Here is an 18,980-nt window from a genome sequence, read left to right on the forward strand (position 1 = left end):
TGTGTTGGTGAATCTGTCTTCATTTTCATGGCTTTATGTCCTTTATTACAAACAATAAGATGAAACTTCACTTGACCTCAAACAATTTGGTAAAAACTAATTGGTAGTTTATTAGCAAGGATTTTATCTCATTTTTAGTGCAACTGGAAAATGTACACCATGAAAATATAAAGCATAAATACTTAAATTATTTTTTTATTTTGAATTTTACGTTTGTGTGTGTATTGTATAGGGAGTGATGTAAATCTGTATAATAAATTACCTAATAAATTAATTAGATGTTTAGACCATTACTTATATACAGTTGAAGTCAGAAGTTTATATACACTTTAGCCAAATACATTTAAATTCAGTTTTTCACAATTCCTGACATTTAATCGTAGAAAGCATTCCCTGTCTTAGGTCAGTTAGGATCATTATTTTAAGAATGTAAAATGTCAGAATAATAGTAGAGAGAATGATTTATTTCAGCTTTTATTTCTTTCATCACATCCTAGTGGATCAGAAGTTTACATACACTTTGTTAGTATTTGGTAGCATTGCCTTTAAATTGTTTAACTTGGGTCAAACGTTTTGGGTAGCCTTCCACAAGCTTCTCACAATAAGTTGCTGGAATTTTGACCCATTCCTCCAGACAGAACTGGTGTAACTGAGTCAGGTTTGTAGGCCTCCTTGCTCGCACATGCTTTTTCAGTTCTGCCCATACATTTTCTATCGGATTGAGGTCAGGGCTTTGTGATGGTCACTCCAGTACCTTGACTTTGTTGTCCTTAAGCCATTTTGCCACAGCTTTGAAGGTATGCTTGGGGTCATTGTCCATTTGGAAGACTCATTTGCGACCAAGCTTTAACTTCCTGGCTGACGTCTTGAGATGTTGCTTTAATATATCCATTAATTTTCCTTCCTCATAATGCCATCTATTTTGTGAAGTGCACCAGTCCCTCCTGCAGCAAAGCACCCCCACAACATGATGCTGCCACCCCCATGCTTCACGGTTGGGATGGTGTTCTTCGGCTTGCAAGCCTCACCCTTTTTTCTCCAAATAAAACGATGGTCATTATGGCCAAACAGTTAAATTTTTGTTTCATCACACCAGAGGGCATTTCTCCAAAAAGTAAGATCTTTGCCCCCATGTGCACTTACAAACTGTAGTCTGGCTTTTTTATGGCAGTTTTGGAGCAGTGCTTCTTCCTTGCTGAGCAGCCTTTCAGGTTATGTCGATATAGGACTCGTTTTACTGTGGATATAGATACTTGTCTACCTGTTTCCTCCAGCATCTTCACAAGGTCCTTTGCTGTTGTTCTGGGATTGATTTGTGCTTTTTGCACCAAACTATGTTCATCTCTAGGAGACGGAATGCGTCTCCTTCCTGAGCGGTTTGATGGCTGCGTGGACCCATGGTGTTTATACTTGCGTACTATTGTTTGTACAGATGAACGTGGTACCTTCAGGTGTTTGGAAATTGCTCCCAAGGATGAACCAGACTTGTGGAGGTCCACAATTGTTTTCTGAGGTGTTGGCTGATTTCTTTTGATTTTCCCATGATGTCAAGCAAAGAGGCAGTGAGTTTGAAGGTAGGCCTTAAAATACATCCACAGATACACCTCCAGTTGACTCCAATTAGCCAATCAGAAGCTAATTGCCTAAAGGCTTGACATCATTTTCTGGATTTTTTCAAGTTGCTTAAAGGCACAGTTAACTTATGTAAACTTCGGACCCACTGGAATTGTGATATAGTCAATTAAAAGTGAAACAATCTGTCTGTAAACAATTTTTTGAAGAATTATTCATGTCATGCTGATGTCCAAAACGACTTGCCAAAACTATAATTTGCTAAAATGAAATCTGTGAAGTGGTTAAAAAATGAGTTTTAATGACTTCAGCCTAACTGTATGTAAACCTCTGACTTCAACTGTAAACCATATCAAATGCCTTTATGAAATTTTTTTTTTTCCTTCAATGTGTACATATTACATACCTTTATTTTTTTCTTCTAACTATGCCACAGAAATATCATTATTGTGCACTTTTTATTGAAATTTGTTATTCTTTGTTTTCAGTGATTTATTAGTTAGCTTAACATGATTTCCGTGAACAAGTATACATTATTTCCTAGTGAATGATTTATTCTCTAGTAATTCATGTATTTGTAATGTTTCTTTTTATTTTATTTTGTAAAAAAAAAAGAAAATGCTTCTGAAGTTTCCCAGTGCTTCTGAAATTGATATTGTTCATTATTTTGATGTTTAATTGATTTGTTTTAAATTGAAATGTTTTTGCGGCTGATTGTCTTGTTAAAAATAAATAGGTTATTCAAGCTAAAACTATTTAAACGCTCCCCTTTCCTGAAGATGCCGAGTAAAAATATAGATAATTTGTTAGTGATCAAAGAATGTTTCCAAGACCAGTCTTGATGTTCACTTAATTTGGCAACATGCCTACATTGAGTTTATTCTCCTTATGTGTTTGTGGTGGAAAGTGGGAATATTACATGACCTTTGACTCTCTCTGTTCAATTATTTGTTTTAATTTCTATTATAATGTTGACGTACTGACATTGTTTTTCTTTTTTCCCCTCTGTCTCTCTCTCTCTCTCTCTCTCTCTCTCTCTCTCTCTCTCTCTGTCTGTAGGGAGTGGTTTTTCTTGCTCTCTCATGAGGTGTTGAACCCCATGTACTGTTTGTTTGAGTACGCTGGTAAAAACAACTACTGTCTGCAGATAAACCCCGCCTCCTCCATCAACCCCGACCATCTAACATACTTCCGCTTCATTGGACGTTTCATTGCCATGGTGAGAACACGAGTAGTTTCATAATACTTTATTAACATGTTTCATTCAGCACTCTATTTCATACAGAATTTTTGCATCATTTAAGTGTGTGTGTGTGTGTGTGGGGGTTGGGGGGGGGGTTGGGTGAAACCTAATTGCATGACATCATGACATTGAAATTTTCATTGAATGAAATCACTGTTTTATAATATTGTTATGTTAAGATCTGGGCAGAGCGCAACCCACCCTTTTAGGTTTAAAGGAATATGTCAGTAAAAACTGAATATTTTGTCATCATTTACTCATCATGTCGTTCCAAACCTGTTTGGCTTAAAGCTTAAGTGTGTAACTTCTGTGTTACTTGCGCCACCAAAAGTAATTGCAAAAATAAACATTGTTTTCATACAGCTTTCAAGCAGTCCTTTCAATATAATGTGATCACAACTGTAAAGATCTAAAAAGTAAAAAAAAAAGCTCCATAAAAGTATACAAATGTGGTCCAAAAGACTTGTGCGCCATATTCCACGTCTTCAGAAGTCATACAATAGCTTTTTTATGAGGAACAGACTGAAATTCAAGCTGCAATACACAGATAATCTTCTTCAACGCAGCTCTCAAGTCTGTATTTTGAACAAATTCTCTGTTCCACATATTCAGATTTATGTTATACCTGGTGTGACGCACACTTTTGATTCTGAATGTGAACTACAATAGAGCCTCAGTGTTGCCGATGATTATCAATAACGTCTTATTTAAGACTTACATTTCTGTCTGTTCTCGTATGAAAAGATTTGGAATATAGAGCATGACCTGCTATGGGCTACCTTTAAGGTGCTTTTATGGTGTTTTTTTCTTTCATCCATTTTGGAGCTTGACAGCCTTGTTCACATTTAAAGATTCTTCAGAATTTGTTCTCAGTATACAGATTTGGAGTGACATGAGGGTTAGAAAATAATGACTGAATTCCCATTGTTAGGAAAACTATCCCTTTAACCTTCTCGATCCTGAGTGTGCACATTCATTCGCAGCTCTGGTTTCTGCTTCTCCGTGTCCGCTCTGAACAGACTGTTTGTCTGAGGGTGTCTGTGTTGTTTTTGAGATCATTCCCAGAGTTCTGTGCTGTTACATTAAACAGTCTGCTTACAGAAACATCACTCTGCAGTGTGTGTTTATCAAGGCTATATATATTGAGGAAAAAAACTTTTAAGACCACAGAGCAAAGCTAAACTGTGTTCCTTTAGCTCACAGGAATGTTAGATGATGTAGATCAGTGTTAATGATTTATGACCTTTGACTTGTGATTGTTTCTGCAGGCACTGTATCATGGAAAGTTTATAGACACTGGCTTCACTCTGCCCTTCTACAAGCGCATGCTCAATAAGAAACCTACCCTGAAAGACCTGGAGTCCATTGACCCAGAATTTTATAATTCCATCATGTGGGTCAAGTGAGTATCAATACTCCATCACTAAATAATATAGAGTATCAATACTGCATCACTAAATACTGTAGAGTATCAATACTGCAACGCTCAACACATTTCAGTGTCAGTACTGCAGTGCTTAATAATGTAGTCTCAATACTGCAGCCCTCAATACTGTAGGGTCTCAATACTGCAGCCCTCAATACTGTAGGGTCTCAATACTGCAGCCCTCAATACTGTAGGGTCTCAATACTGCAGCCCTCAATACTGTAGGGTCTCAATACTGCAGCCCTCAGCACTGGAGAGTTTCAGTACTGCAGCCCTCAATACTGTAGAGTATCAATAATGCAATGCTCAATACTGTAGAGTATCAATACTGCAGCCCTCAATAATGTAGGGTCTCAATACTGCAGCCCTCAATACTGTAGAGTTTCAATAATGCAATGCTCAATACTGTAGAGTATCAATACTGCAGCGCTCAATACTGAAGAGTATCAATACTGAATCACTAAATACTATTGAGTATCAATACTGCAGCAGTCAATATTGTAGAGTGTAAATACTGCAGTGCTCAAAAATGTAGAGTATCAATACTGCATCACTAAAGACTGTAGAATATCAGTACTACAGCAATTGATACTGGCAATACGACTCAATACTGTAACACTCATTATATTCACCCTGATGTTCACAGAGAGAATGATCTGGAAGAGTGTGGTGTAGAGCTGTACTTCGCTCAAGACATGGAGATTCTGGGTAAAGTGACGACACACCAGCTGAAAAACGATGGAGAGAATGAGCTGGTCACTCTGGAAAATAAAGAGGAATATATCAGGTACTGCTGCCCCATTCTCAAATGTAGTCATATTAGTGATTATCTTATTGGACAGTTAAAGGTTAATTCAACCAAACACGAAAATTCGGTCACCATTTACTCTAACTTTTTGTCTTTCTTCTGTGGGACACAAAATTATTATTTTTTTAAGAATATCCTGGTCACTCTTTTTCATATAATGAAAATGAATGGTAACTACAAATATCCAGATACAAATAACAAAAAACTAATAAATAAAACACCATAAAAGTGTTGTAAAAGTAGTACATTCAACTCATGCACTATATTCAAAGTCTTCAAAACCAACATGATAGCTTTGTACGAGAAACAGAACGAAATTTGTGTTGTTAAATTAAGAGTGTTTCTGCTAAATTGAGTTTTTTTTTTTTTTTTTTTTTTTTTTTAAGTCATTTTAAACTCATCACATGTTTCTCCTGCAGTCTGCTTACGGATTGGCGGTTCACACGGGGTGTGGAGGAGCAAACAAAGGCTTTCCTGGATGGCTTCAATGAGGTTGTACCCTTGGAGTGGCTGCGGTATTTTGATGAGAAAGAGTTGGAGGTGGGTGTTGCTGTATTTTTAGCAAACTAAAATATCTCCTAACAAGCGACATGCTACATTTAAAAAACACTTAACAGTAGAAAATAACTCTCATCTATATGAAGACACACAGCATGAGTGACATCACTGAGCAAACAGCTGTAAATAACTCTGTTTGTGCTTTGTGGAAAGTTTAGGCCAAGTCACCCCTTGACACAAGGGTGATTCTTATATTTGAGGCACTTTCGACTACACAATCATCAAAAATAAAACCTCTTCAAACTATGTTTCATATGTGTTAATTCATTTAATCACACATCCTGTAATAAAGATCTGATAATGGCCTTGATAACCCATCAAGTGGATTTTGGTTTAATGTTTGAAATTGTGGATTTCTTATATTGTTTCTTATTTCTTATTTTGTCAGTTTTTGGAAAAAAGTTGGTCAATTAATTTTGAATTTATAAAAACAAGATTCTCAGCGATTCTTTGTTATAACTAAACAGATCACATAAATATAAGTTCTGATTAGAAAGTGCAAAGTAGAACTTCTGTGATTTTAACACTTTACACAGTAATTTATTAGAGAAGGAAAGGTAAAGGTCTGGGTAGGGAACAAAGAATAGTGAAATTCTCTTGAAAACTCGGTTATGAAAGAGACCCAATGAAAAAGTAGAAAGCTGTTACAATCTATCCTTAAAAACTAGTATGATTTTCTATGAATCACTCATATTATCATTGATTTTTGGTAAGGTTTGAGGAGCAGTGTGTTGTGCATGGTCAGAATATATATTGTGTATAATGGTGTGTGATTGGTTCTTCTGCAGCTGATGTTGTGTGGGATGCAGGAGATCGATCTGAATGATTGGCAGAAGAACACCATCTATCGGCATTACACCAAAAACAGCAAACAGATCCACTGGTTCTGGCAGGTAATTTACACGTTCAACCATACATGTGTTTGTGTGATCGCTTCATATCTACTCTCTCTTATGTATCATCATGTGTGCCATAGGTCGTGAAGGAAATGGACAATGAAAAGAGAATTCGCCTGCTTCAGTTTGTCACAGGAACGTGTCGACTGCCAGTTGGGGGTTTTGCTGAACTTATAGGTGGGTAGTTCACGTGAAATACTGTTGTTGTGATGGCGCCCAATGATGATGCTAAGGCATTACAGCTTTTTTTCTGTTATAGCATAATTTCCTGTAAAGCTGCTTTGAAACGATGTCTGTTGTGAAAAGCGCTATACAAATAAAAATGGAAGGACTATATCGAAGAACTCTAAAAACCTCAAAAAACTAAAACCAACAAATAATAAAATTAGCTAAAATTTGTCCACACTGTACAATATCAACGAGTACAAATGTAAATGTCTTTAATCATTCATTGTTATAGAGTGCTTTAAAGTATTACGTTTTTATCATTTTTTCAACGATTTCTTTCATTCATGTTTTTAAGGAAGTAACGGGCCACAAAAGTTCTGCATAGACAAAGTGGGGAAGGAGACATGGCTGCCAAGAAGTCACACTTGGTGAGGATTATATTTTCATCAGAAGACAATAGAAAATAACTTTTCTTAGAAGTGACTTATTTATCCCTCCTGCCTTCATTTTTTAGCTTCAATCGACTGGATTTGCCGCCTTATAAAAACCTGGAGCAACTGCGAGAGAAACTTCTGTTTGCTATCGAGGAAACGGAGGGATTCGGACAAGAGTGAACAGGACCAAGATGATAATTTAACCAATATCATATTTTCTTTGACTAGGCATTACATTAAACCACTTATGTGGACTGAACTGATGAACTCTGTTGAAGAGACCAGAGATTGATTTATAGTTAAACAGATCACTTACCGATGGACCGATGGATTTATGATATGATCCTATGAGTCGTTCAGACATTTCATTTAGGCACTTCAGGGAATAATACATCTAAATTTACAGTTCAGATTTCACATTTCTATGTAGAGGAAACATGCAAATGATGACACAATTCACCACATTAAATTTAACTGCTTACATTTTCAACGCAATTAAATTGAATTCCCTGAACTGTTTAAATCAAAAGGGGACTGATTTTACTGGGATTAAGGAGACTCTCAAACTCTCTTCTACAGCATCCAAAACAAAAATCATCATGAAATTATTATAATAAACAATAAGAAGTTCATTTGCAGATGTAAGCAAAGCTCAATGCATCATATCAGTATGTGTATATGCAACAATTGAGAGAAAATAATTGTTTTAAGGTTGATCAGACATGATTTTATTATTGTTTTATGACATGACATGTTAAACTGTACATAGTTGAAATAAAATCCAGTCATGGATTGTGAACACATTGATTAATGAACAATCATCTTTTAAAAAATTAATAAAAATGTTTTAATATTAGTAGAATGTTAGTGGAAACAAAACTCTTGCAGACGTACATCTAAAGGATTATTTTCTTGCAGAACATCCAGCAGCAGATCTCAAAAGAGTATCAGTTTGAATCAAACCAGACATATAGTTTGATCATTAATGGTATAGGGGAGACCGGGGCTAGTTGTCACACAGGGATGTTTTATCTTCAAATGTGTTTTCTCTAGTAGTGGTTTTCTTTTATGAATACACTGAACAGGGTACTGCAGGAAAACTGAACCAAAATCAAACTTTTGGCAGGAAAGGTCAAATTAATTTTGTTCAAAATTGTAGTGACGGCAAAACATTGAGACATCAAAACACCAGACGAGTTTTGGTGTGAATGCAGTATTTAAAGGTGCAGGGATATTTGCTAATTGCTAAACTTTTAAACAGAAATAAATAAATAATATTTTTGACAAATATTAGAAATATATAATAAAATGATGTACATGAGATCCAGACACTAGTCATATCAGACTTAGAGAAAAGGCTGCTTTATTCTACATGGTGCTTGGCACACATTTGTATGTTGAGATCACTACCAGTGAATATTAATTGTTTTATCTTAATAATCCTGGACACTTTAACTTGCAGAATAAATGTATCATTGCTTGCTGCAAATAGCTAGCGTGTTTAGCCAGAAAGGTTAAACAGTCTCCACAAATGCATAAGGTTGACCAGACGTCCCAGGTTTTAAGTCAGTCGGAGGACCGCCATTATATTGTGACATACAGTATGACAGAACAGGCAACATGGTATTTGTACACTTTTTTAAAATAAGCTCTTTGTAGTTAAAATGGTAAAAACAAATGTAAAATAAAACATACTTTCACAAACTCCTATCTGTCTGTCTGTCAAGGGTAGTTTAAAAAAAAAAAAAAAAAAACGTACACAAATCATCTTGTCCAAAAGTATACATCCCCTTGTTTCTTAAAATACTGTGTTGCATTCTTGAGCATCAATGAATGTTTTCACGTTTTGTAATTGTGTTTGAGTCTCTCAATTGTCCTAAGTGTCAAAAGCTGGGTGTCAGCATTATATAGCCATTGTTACGAAAAACTCGAATGTGCAGAAGAACGTAAGTAACACACTATATTAGAACCAAGGGGATGTGAATGTTTGAACGGAATAATTTGTGTAAATTCAGTTGTTATTTTATCTTGAGGAAATATGCATTTAATTTTTGTCAAATAGCTTCATCAGGGCAGTACTAAATAAAAAACAAAATGCAATTTTGTTCTTTGCCCTCTTATTCCTCCAAAATGATAAGCATCTTTCAGAAAAGGCATTCATCCTTTTTCACATTGCCTTCTTTCAATACTGGTATCTGCTTTTGAATTATGAAATGAATATATGTTCATTAATCAGAGATGATGCAAGGAGACCAAGGTTCCACATAAGCCACCTCTCCTTGCCCGGGCCTACATAATTAAATATTTGGGGGCAAGATGGCCTGTGGCCACTCCCACAAACACAGCTCAGCTGAAACAACAAATTTTTTTCCTGATTGTCTTATATTAATAATATTACCATTTACAGTACTAATACATTTTTTTCTGTGTATAAATGACTGAAGGTCAGAGGGCCAAGTGATTTATTTTCGAGGGCCAAGCAGTATTTTCATTCTGAGAGTATAGATAATGTGTGCAGGGTATAGGGTAAGTAAATAGCATTACAGTTCAATCAGGGGGAGTCACATGGCGCCATGCGAGGGTTGGACGTGTGAACGGTGAGTTCTGCGCACTTTGCTAGCTTTTATTACTTTTTGTGTCATAAACCGGTGAGATTCGATACACTCTGTTCCATAACTGTTCTATGAAGTCAATATGTCAAAGAATTCAAAATCCTCGGGCTCTGAAAACATTAAAAGACACTTACGTGCTCAAGCTGATGCACCTGACAAGACCATGGACCAGGGACTTGGTTTGGACGGTGCGGTGGGAGAGATTCAGCGTCAACTGTCGAGCATGTTGGCAATGTGGCGAAGGTCGTTTGCGGACTTGGAGGATCTTTCTGTAATACGTCAATCGATCACTTCCATGGAGACAAAATTCACTGAGTTGGTTACGAGTGTCAGATGTCGAGAAACGGATCGATTATCTGGAGTCAACGGAGAGGGAATTAGCTGCTAACCCACTAGCGACCAAGGCAGATTTGCAGCTCATCTGGGAAAAGTTGGAAGACCTTGAGAATCGTAATTACCGAAACAATGTCCGAATTGTTGGAATTCCTGAGAATAAAGAAGGCCAAGATATGGTGAAATTCCTAGACGAGCTGGAAATCGAGCGAGCTCACAGGGTCCCGGTTCAGAGATCCGTGGAGGGAGACAGGCCCCAATCAATACTGGCCAAATTTCTGAGATCATCCGATAAACATCTCGAGGCGAGGAGCAAAGGAAGGCTTTTTTGGAAGAACCACAGCATTTTCTTGTTCCCAGACTTTGCGAATTCAACGAGAGAAACGTGATCAATTCAAGGAATGCAAGAAACTCTTACATCAATGGAAGGTCGCTTTTGCACTGATGTTCCCGTCCAAATTGAGGATAGACACTAAGGATGGCTGCAAAATATTTACATGCCCACAGCAAGCATTGTCCTTCATAAAGTCAATGGAATGAGTAGGTCATGTTGTGATTCTCACATTGCAGCAAATGAGCCTGACTCACTGAACATTCACTTGACTGTCTGAGGAAACTGGGCACCTTCTTTGTTTCTTTTTGTGCTGGTTCTGCCTAGCGGCTGGAGTTTGTTTTGTGGAATAACACTCCTTCGGGACAGTTGTGGATGAATCTGCATGTTCTTTGTGCTTATGCCTCCTATTGGATGGAGTTTGTTTTGTGGAATATTTTTTGCAGGATATTGGAATGATTAGGTCATCTGCTGCACTCATGAAACAGCCGAACGGGCCGGCCCACTGAACATTCGTTTGTCTGTCCGAGGAAACTGAACGTTTTTGTGTGTGTGTGTGCTGGTTCCGCTAGAGACTGGAGTTTGTTTTGGGGAGGAACAAACCTTTGGGACAGTATGTGGATGAATCTGCACATTCTTTGTGTTTATTCTGCCTATTGGCTGGAGTTTGTTTTATAGATTTTCTTCTGTTATGTAATTCTGTCTCACAAAATTTGAATAGAAGCACCGGACTTGAGCAATCTGACGGCAAAGTTGTTGCGGGGGCTCTCGTATGTGTACATGGAGTGTTTGAGTTTAGAGGGATGGACGCCGGTTGGCGATGTCGTGCACGGGGTTTATGCGCACATTTTTCTTTTTTCTGTTTGTTTGGTTCAGGGGGAAGTTCGGGGTTTGACTGTTGCACTAATGTTGGAATGTGGTCTTTATAATCTTGTTTTTGACACACAATCTGTTTTTTCTAATATGTCAAAAGTTAATATGAGTGGATTGTCTCTCTCCACTTGGAATGTGAATGGGTTTGGTCACCCCATAAAAAGAAGGAAGGTTATTTCTTTTTTTAAACGTAAGAAATATGATATAGTGATTCTTCAAGAAACACATCTTTCCCCGCAGGAAGCTGAAAAATTTGGGAAGATATGGGGTGGATATGTTTTCTTTAGTGCTGGCTCAGTAAGAGCAGGGGAGTCATTACACTGATAAGTAAACATCTACAATTCAAATGTCTCAAACAGATTAATGATAAATTAGGAAGAGTCATTATTGTTTTAGCAGAAATTCAGGAGCAAAGGTTGATTTTGGCTCATATTTACGCACTTAACGTTGATGATCAGAGCTTTTTTATACAGTTGTGCTCAAAAGTTTGCATACCCTTGGAGAATTGGTAATATATGTACCATTTTGAAAGAAAACATGAGCGAGCAGGCAAAACACATTTATTTCTTATGGGATTCATATTCAACTGTAGGTTATAACAGAATGGCACAATCATAAAACAAAACATGGCAACAAAGAAAAAAATGAAATGACCCCTGTTCAAAAGTCTGCATACCCTTAGTTCTTAATACTGTGTATTGCTCCCTTTAGCATCAATGACAGTGTGCAGTCTTTTGTATTAGTTGTCTATGAGGCCCCAAATTCTTGCAGGTGATATAGCTGCCCATTCGTCTTGGCAAAATGCCCAGGTCATGCAATATCTTTGGTCGTCTTGCATGAACTGCACGTTTGAGATCTCCCCAGAGTGGCTCGATGATATTAAGGTCAGGAGTCTGTGATGGCCACTCCAGAACCTTAAACTTTTTCTGCTGTAACCACTGGAGGGTCAACTTGGCCTTGTGCTTAGGGTCATTGTCGTGCTGGAAAAATCCAAGAGCGTCCCATGCGCAGCTTTCGTGCAGAAGAATGCAAATTGCCTACCAGTATTTTCTAATAACATGCTGCATTCATCTTGCCATCAATTTTTACAAGATTCCCCGTGCCTTTAGAGCTCACACACCTCCAAAACATCAGTGAGCCACCACCATGCTTCACAGTGGGGATGGTATTCTTTTCACTATAGGCCTTGTTGACCCCTCTCCAAACATAGTGCTTATGGTTGTGACCATAAAGCTCTATTTTGGTCTCATCATTCCAAATTACAGTGTGCCAGAAGCTGTGAGGCATGTCAAGGTGTTGTCGGGCATATTGTAACCGGGCTTTTTTGTGACATTGGCACAGTATAGGGTTCTTTCTGGCAACTCGACCATGCTGCTCATTTTTGTTCAATTATCGTCGTATTGTGCTCCTTGAAACAACCACACCGTCTTTTTCCAGAGCAGCCTTTATTTCTCCTGAGGTTACCTGTAGGTATTTTCTTTGTATCCTGAACAATTCTTCTGGCAGTTGTGGCTGAAATCTTTCTTGGTTTACCTGACCTTGGCTTCGTATCAAGAGATCCCTGAATTTTCCACTTCTTAATAAGTGATTGAACAGAACTGACTGGCATTTTCAAGGCTTTGGATATCTTTTTATATCTTTTTCCATCTTTAAAACGTTCCATTACCTTGTTACGCAGGTCTTTTGACAGTTCTTTTCTGCTCCCCATGGATCAGTATCTAGCCTGCTCAGTGCATCCACGTGAGAGCTAACAAACTCATTGACCATTTATACACAGACACTAATTGCAATTTAAAAAGCCACAGGTGTGGTAAATTAACCTTTAATTGCCATTTAAACCTGTGTGTGTCACCTTGTGTGTCTGTAACAAGGCCAAACATTCAAGGGTATGTAAACTTTTGATCAGGGCCATTTGGGTGATTTCTGTTATCATTACGATTTAAAAAGGAGCCAGACAACTATGCAATAATAAATGGCTTCATATGATCACTATTCTTAAATAAAAGACAGTTTTTTTGCATGATCAGTCATATTTTCAAAATCAATGCCAAAATTTCACAATTTCTGCTAGGGTATGCAAACTTTTGAGCACAACTGTAGATCTTGAAGGGATGTTGCAAGCCGTTGGCACCCCTCATGATATAATATTGGGAGGAGACTTTTATCTTTTGATGGACTTAGTCCTTGATCATAGTGAAGCAAAAGTGTGTAAGCCCCCTATAGCAATATTGACGCTTTACAGGATGTGTAAAAATCTTGGTCTTACAGATATTTGGAGACTTTTGAACCCATCTGGTAGGGACTATACATTTGTTTTATCAGTCCATAAGATTTATTCTAGAATAGATTTGTTTTTATATCTAAGTCCCTCATTTCATCAGTTGTGGATTGCTCAGTTGGAAACATCTTAGTCTCGGATCACGCCCTGGTGAGTTTAGAGGTGTTGCCACATACGGAGAAAAAGAAATCATATAGTCGGTGCTTTAATATATCCCTTTAGCAAATTCCTTATTTCCAACAAATGTTAAAGACCGAAATCAATGTTTATATGGAGACCAACTGGTCCTCAGTATCTTCTGTGGGCGTGGCTTGGGAGGTACTTAAGGTGGTTCTTAGGGGCCGGATCATACAGTATGCCTCATTCACCAAAAGATCCAAAGCACAAGAACTCGTGGAGTTGGAAGGGAATATTAAAAGTGCCGAAGCAGAGCTGAAGCCCCAAATGTCGTCTCATGGCCTCAGAGAATTGACCCGACTGAAATACAGATATAATACTATTTTGTCACGGAAGGTGGAGTTTTGGTTATTCAGGGCAAGACAGTCATACTTTGAGTCGGTGGACAAATCAGGAAAACTTTTGGCTAGATTTATAAAGCAGAGAGAGTCTTTTTCTACCATTCCCTCAGTGAAATCTGCTGGTGGTGAAATATTTACCTCAGCCATTGATATTAATAATGCTTTTAAAGAGTTCTATCTTGATCTTTATAGTTCCATGTCTTCGTCTACTGAAGAGGATATTAGAAACTTTGTGGAACCATTAGAACTCCCAAAATTGACGACTGAGCAAGAAAATTCTCTTGATTCTGAGATAAACTTGGAGGAGCTTGATGAGGTAATTAAGGCCCTGCCTACAGGCAAGGCTCCGGGGCCAGATGGCTTTGTCGCTGAATTTTCTAAAATCTTATGCTACAGAACTGGCTCCGCTTTTGTTAGAAGTTTATACGTAATCATTAAAGAATGGAAAGCATCCACCAACTATGATGCAAGCCTGGATCAGTCTGATTCTTTTTTTTGTCATTAAATTGTTTTATTTATTCATATATACATCACAAAGAAAAACCCACTACATATAAAATGAATCATCATTTCACATTTAAACCCCACTAACATCCCTCCCCATTCACAAACCCCACCCCGAACCCCAGCGAACACCCCTGTGTCCCACATAATAACACACACACACACAGAGACACAACCAAAAAAAAAAAAAAAGAAATTATAATAAACATACATAATTTAACTAAACTAAACTCTCCACCTCCTCTCCCCGAGAGTCCCCCCAAAAAACTAAATAATTGCCCCGTTTTTTAACAAATAAGTCCCAAAACCCCAGCCTTCTACTTATCACTTCCTCGAAAGCAGCCACCCTCCCATTTCCACACACCACACCGAAAAAGAGGGTGCTCCATCCGACTTCCATCCACTTAAAATGATTTACCTGTCGATCATGAGACTGGTCAGAACCCAATTTTTAAAGTGATTATCCCCCCAATTTATGACCGACCCATCACCCAAAATACAGAGTCTAGGACAAAGTTAAATTTGAGTGCTCAAAACGTCACACATAAAACTCTGAATTTTCAACCAAAATTCTTGAATCTAAGCACACCCCCAAAAAACATGTATTGTGTCTCCATCTTCTGATTGGCATCGCCAGCAGGTGGGTGTGTCTTTAAGACCAAGCCTATGTAATCTAGAGGGGGTCCAATAGAATCTATGTAAAATCTTAAATTGCATAAGGTGAACCCTTGCATCTCTAGATGCAGACTTGACATTTTTTAGAATCCTAGCCCACACTCACTCCTCCAATACCAAGTTTAAATATTTCTCCCATAAGCTCTTGATAGAAGTTAAAGCCCCATCCCCCAGACACTGAATTAACAGGGAGTAATACACTGATGCCTAATGACGTTTTCCAAAAGCAGTAATCCCAGAGTATCTGCCGCTTTAGGGGGGTGTGAGCTACTACCAAAAATATTACAGAGCAGGTGGCGCAGCTGTAAATACTTATAGGACTGAGATCTGGGAATCTCAAAGTGTTTAACAAAATTTTCAAAAGATCTCAACACTCCACTCTCATATAGGTCACCGAGTGTAGTAACCCCCCTCACAATCCACTCTGACCAGCAGAAAGGAGACTTATTAATACATAGTTTAGGGTTCAGCCATATGCTCGAGGCAACATTTAAATAAATATCAGAATTAAACACTCTGGACACTTTTGTCCACACCGAGTGCAAATGCGAGATAATGGGGTGTAACAACTACTCTGGTTAGTTTAATAGAAATGCTTTGTAATGGTGAAATAGGGGCAAGAACTTCCTTTTCAATACAAAACAAGGGAGGGGCTCTCTCAGGTGGAAGTGACCAATGAGCCAAATGTCTGAGACCGAATGCATAATAATAAAACAAAATCTTGGGTAGGCCTAGCCCACCTTTGTCAGTCGGCCTATGTAACTTATTAAAATGCAATCTGGGACGTCTAACATTCCAAATGAAGGAGTTCGTTATGCTATCAAATTTTTTGAAGAGAGGAGGACATCTACAGATAGCAACTGTAGATAGGTAGTTGAATTTTGGAATACAATTCATTTTAATAACATTAACCTTCCCAATCATAGATAAACGTAATGAAGCCCACCTGTCCACATCGCTCGAAAACCTTTTTATTAAAGGGTCAAAATTAACTTGAGTTTTGGGAAAAACTAGCAAAGTGCGCAGAGCTGCGTCCGACCCTCACATGGTGCCAAGCGACTACTGTTTTGCTTTTCTTTGTTTAAAATGTTTTATTGATTCATCTATTAATCACAAAAAAAATAAAAATAATAATATTTAGAGACATGGTTCAGTTTACAGCTGATTGTGCCTTACTGGCATGACTAATAAAATACACTTGCATTGCCAAGGCATTTTCTGCTTAGCTGCAAGCAAATAAAGTAATACATGAACTAAATTAACACTAATACAAAATAACAAATGGGGGATATACAGATAATAATTTGGGGATAAATTAAGAATGCTTCAGTTTTGGTTAAAAAATATTTATTGTTAAAAAAGATATTAATTTATTATTAATACTTATACATATTTACAAATTATTATACATTATAATTGTAAATTTTATTAATAATAATAATAATAATAATAATGCTATTTCATAATAATAAGTATAAAAAATGAATAATAAAAAATATGAATATTGCCATTTTTATTTAACAGATATGTATTTGTATCTTTATTTAACAATATGATGTTTTTCATATTGCAGTGCTGTAATAAAGACCCCAAATGTAATAACGTTTGGCCCTAAATGTAAGTAAGGCCCTGAATATAATTTAGGGGAATCACTTAGATATAGTCGTGGGTGCCCTGCAAGGTTGTTAGTGAGAAGTAGGGTGTGCCCGATAAGGTGGTAGGTAGGAAGCAGTGTGGGCCCTATGTTTTTAAGATCTAAAGTATCTAACATCCAACACATTGTTTTAACACATCAGCGCTTTGGCTTTTTATACACTGGTAATATGATTTTATGAAATGTGTTAATTAATTGACAATACTGATATCAGAGACTATTTTGTATCATGTAAAGTTTACGCTTAAAATTATTTTGGAAACAAATCCTCAGCGTCACTTTGAGATGTTTGCCATTGAACTTTTATTGCATTTATGACAAAAGGTACAGTATTTCATTCAGAATTTTCATTAGGCCCTTTCCCATTGCAGAAACTAAAGCCTATTTTAGGTACTTTTACATGGAACTAGATGTTTTCTAACACGAGCAGCTCTAGTTCCTAGAGGCACTTTAGAAGGACCTTTTATCTCCTACTCCGAGGTAGGTACTTCTTTGGGAAAAGAGGTATTGAGGCTGACGCTGCAACCTGTGTTTGGTCAAACACATATGATGCACAAAGCAATTAGATACGCGAAGAGTTGGCAGCTGCCATGAGTAAGTAAACTTGTAGCTGCTAGCCTGCTACTTAGAGGATTGCACTAAAAGGTAGTTTACCCAAAAATGAAAAGTCTCATAATTTACTCACCTTCATGCCATCCCAGGTGTCTATGACTTTCTTTCTTCACCAGAACACATTTGAAGAAAAACTAAAAATGTCTCAGCTCTATAGGTCCTTAAAATGCAAGTGGATGTTGATCAGACCTTTGAAGCCCCAAAAAGAACAGACATTCATAAAAGTCATCCATAAAACTCCAGAGGTTAAATTAATGTTTTCTAAAGTGACACAATTTTGGTGCAATAAAGATCATATTTAATGATACCTTTTTAACTATAAATCATCGCTTCCATTCAGCAGCAGTATGTGCGTGTGACGTAATTGTGTTGATATGTTCATGTGAGAACTGACGCACGTGTGACACACCCGGAAGAGCATCACTATTTACAACTGAGGAGGAACACTGAACGGAAGCCTCGCTGGTTTTGGTTTAGATCTGTTTTTCACAATGGTGTGTTTGTGTGCTTATCTTGGAAGTATCAACTGAGGAAAAAAAAGTGAGAATACGTCCGTAAAATGCCAACGTGAATATGTCACACGAGAGACCATGTGAACTCAGCCCTCTCGTGACGTGAACGTGCATACTGCTGCTTACTGAAAGCACTGATGTATATTTAAAAAGTACTTAAATATTGATCTTTTTCTATCCAAAAGCAATCATTTAGCTTTAGAAGACTGGAGTCGTATGGATGGCGTTTATGCTGAGTGTCTGAGAGATCTTCAAAGAGAGTACGCATAAACTTACTGCCTCTAGTGATTCAAATGGGCAACCCGTATGCGCATGCAGCACTAGAGTCCCAGACCAGGATGGCAGTGGGGCAAAAGGGTCCCAGCCATCTCTCACCATGCAGACAAATCACCCAAGGGGTCATGGCCAGTCAAAATGACAGCGGCGTACTTTAAAGACCTAAAAAAAAGCTGCTTTGTGATACTCTTTTAGTACAGTCAATGTAGGATTGCCACCCATCCCGTAAAATACAGGATCATCCCATATTTAAAGATGAAATTATGCGTTCCATATCGAATCAATAAGGGACGCGATTTGTCCTGTATTTAAGCTGGTCAGATGACGTCACAGTGAAATCGTTCTAGATAACTACAATGTTAAATATTTTCTCGTAAAAAAAAACAGTAAAGAACTGGCAGCAGTGTTGCCAGCATGTTTCTGTAAAATTAACAGTGTCTTGCTGTTGCTGAAATGAACAGCTAGATACTGTTTTTACAGCTACAGTATACAACTGTAATTTAGCAGCATATAGCTGTCAAATTACATACTATCTACTGTTGTTGAAATTAACAGCTATGTTCCCACCATGCACTGCGGCATGAAGAAATTACTTCAATTTTTTACTAATTATTGGTTTATTTTTACATTGTTTTTGTAGCAGTCTAAGTTACTTGTATTTTAATGTTTAGTTTTTACTTTTTTACATAAAAGTATG

At 37.5% G+C, this 18,980-nt stretch overlaps 1 protein-coding gene across 3 annotated transcripts in view; it reads left to right on the forward strand.

The window, feature by feature from the left end:
* wwp2 (WW domain containing E3 ubiquitin protein ligase 2) overlaps positions 1-7,908 on the forward strand; it is a 59,551-nt gene extending 51,643 nt beyond the window's left edge. For all 3 annotated transcript variants that reach the window (XM_051692040.1, XM_051692041.1, XM_051692043.1), the window contains 8 exons: positions 2,636-2,791; positions 4,084-4,217; positions 4,888-5,028; positions 5,469-5,589; positions 6,396-6,500; positions 6,584-6,680; positions 7,027-7,099; positions 7,186-7,908. In XM_051692040.1, the coding sequence (XP_051548000.1) occupies positions 2,636-2,791; positions 4,084-4,217; positions 4,888-5,028; positions 5,469-5,589; positions 6,396-6,500; positions 6,584-6,680; positions 7,027-7,099; positions 7,186-7,285 (927 nt within the window). In that variant the 3' untranslated portion in view covers positions 7,286-7,908. The remainder of the gene's footprint in view (positions 1-2,635; positions 2,792-4,083; positions 4,218-4,887; positions 5,029-5,468; positions 5,590-6,395; positions 6,501-6,583; positions 6,681-7,026; positions 7,100-7,185) is intronic.
* The last annotated feature ends 11,072 nt before the right edge of the window (positions 7,909-18,980 follow it).

Source organism: Myxocyprinus asiaticus, chromosome 48 (assembly GCF_019703515.2).
Source record: "Myxocyprinus asiaticus isolate MX2 ecotype Aquarium Trade chromosome 48, UBuf_Myxa_2, whole genome shotgun sequence".
NCBI lineage: Eukaryota > Metazoa > Chordata > Actinopteri > Cypriniformes > Catostomidae > Myxocyprinus > Myxocyprinus asiaticus.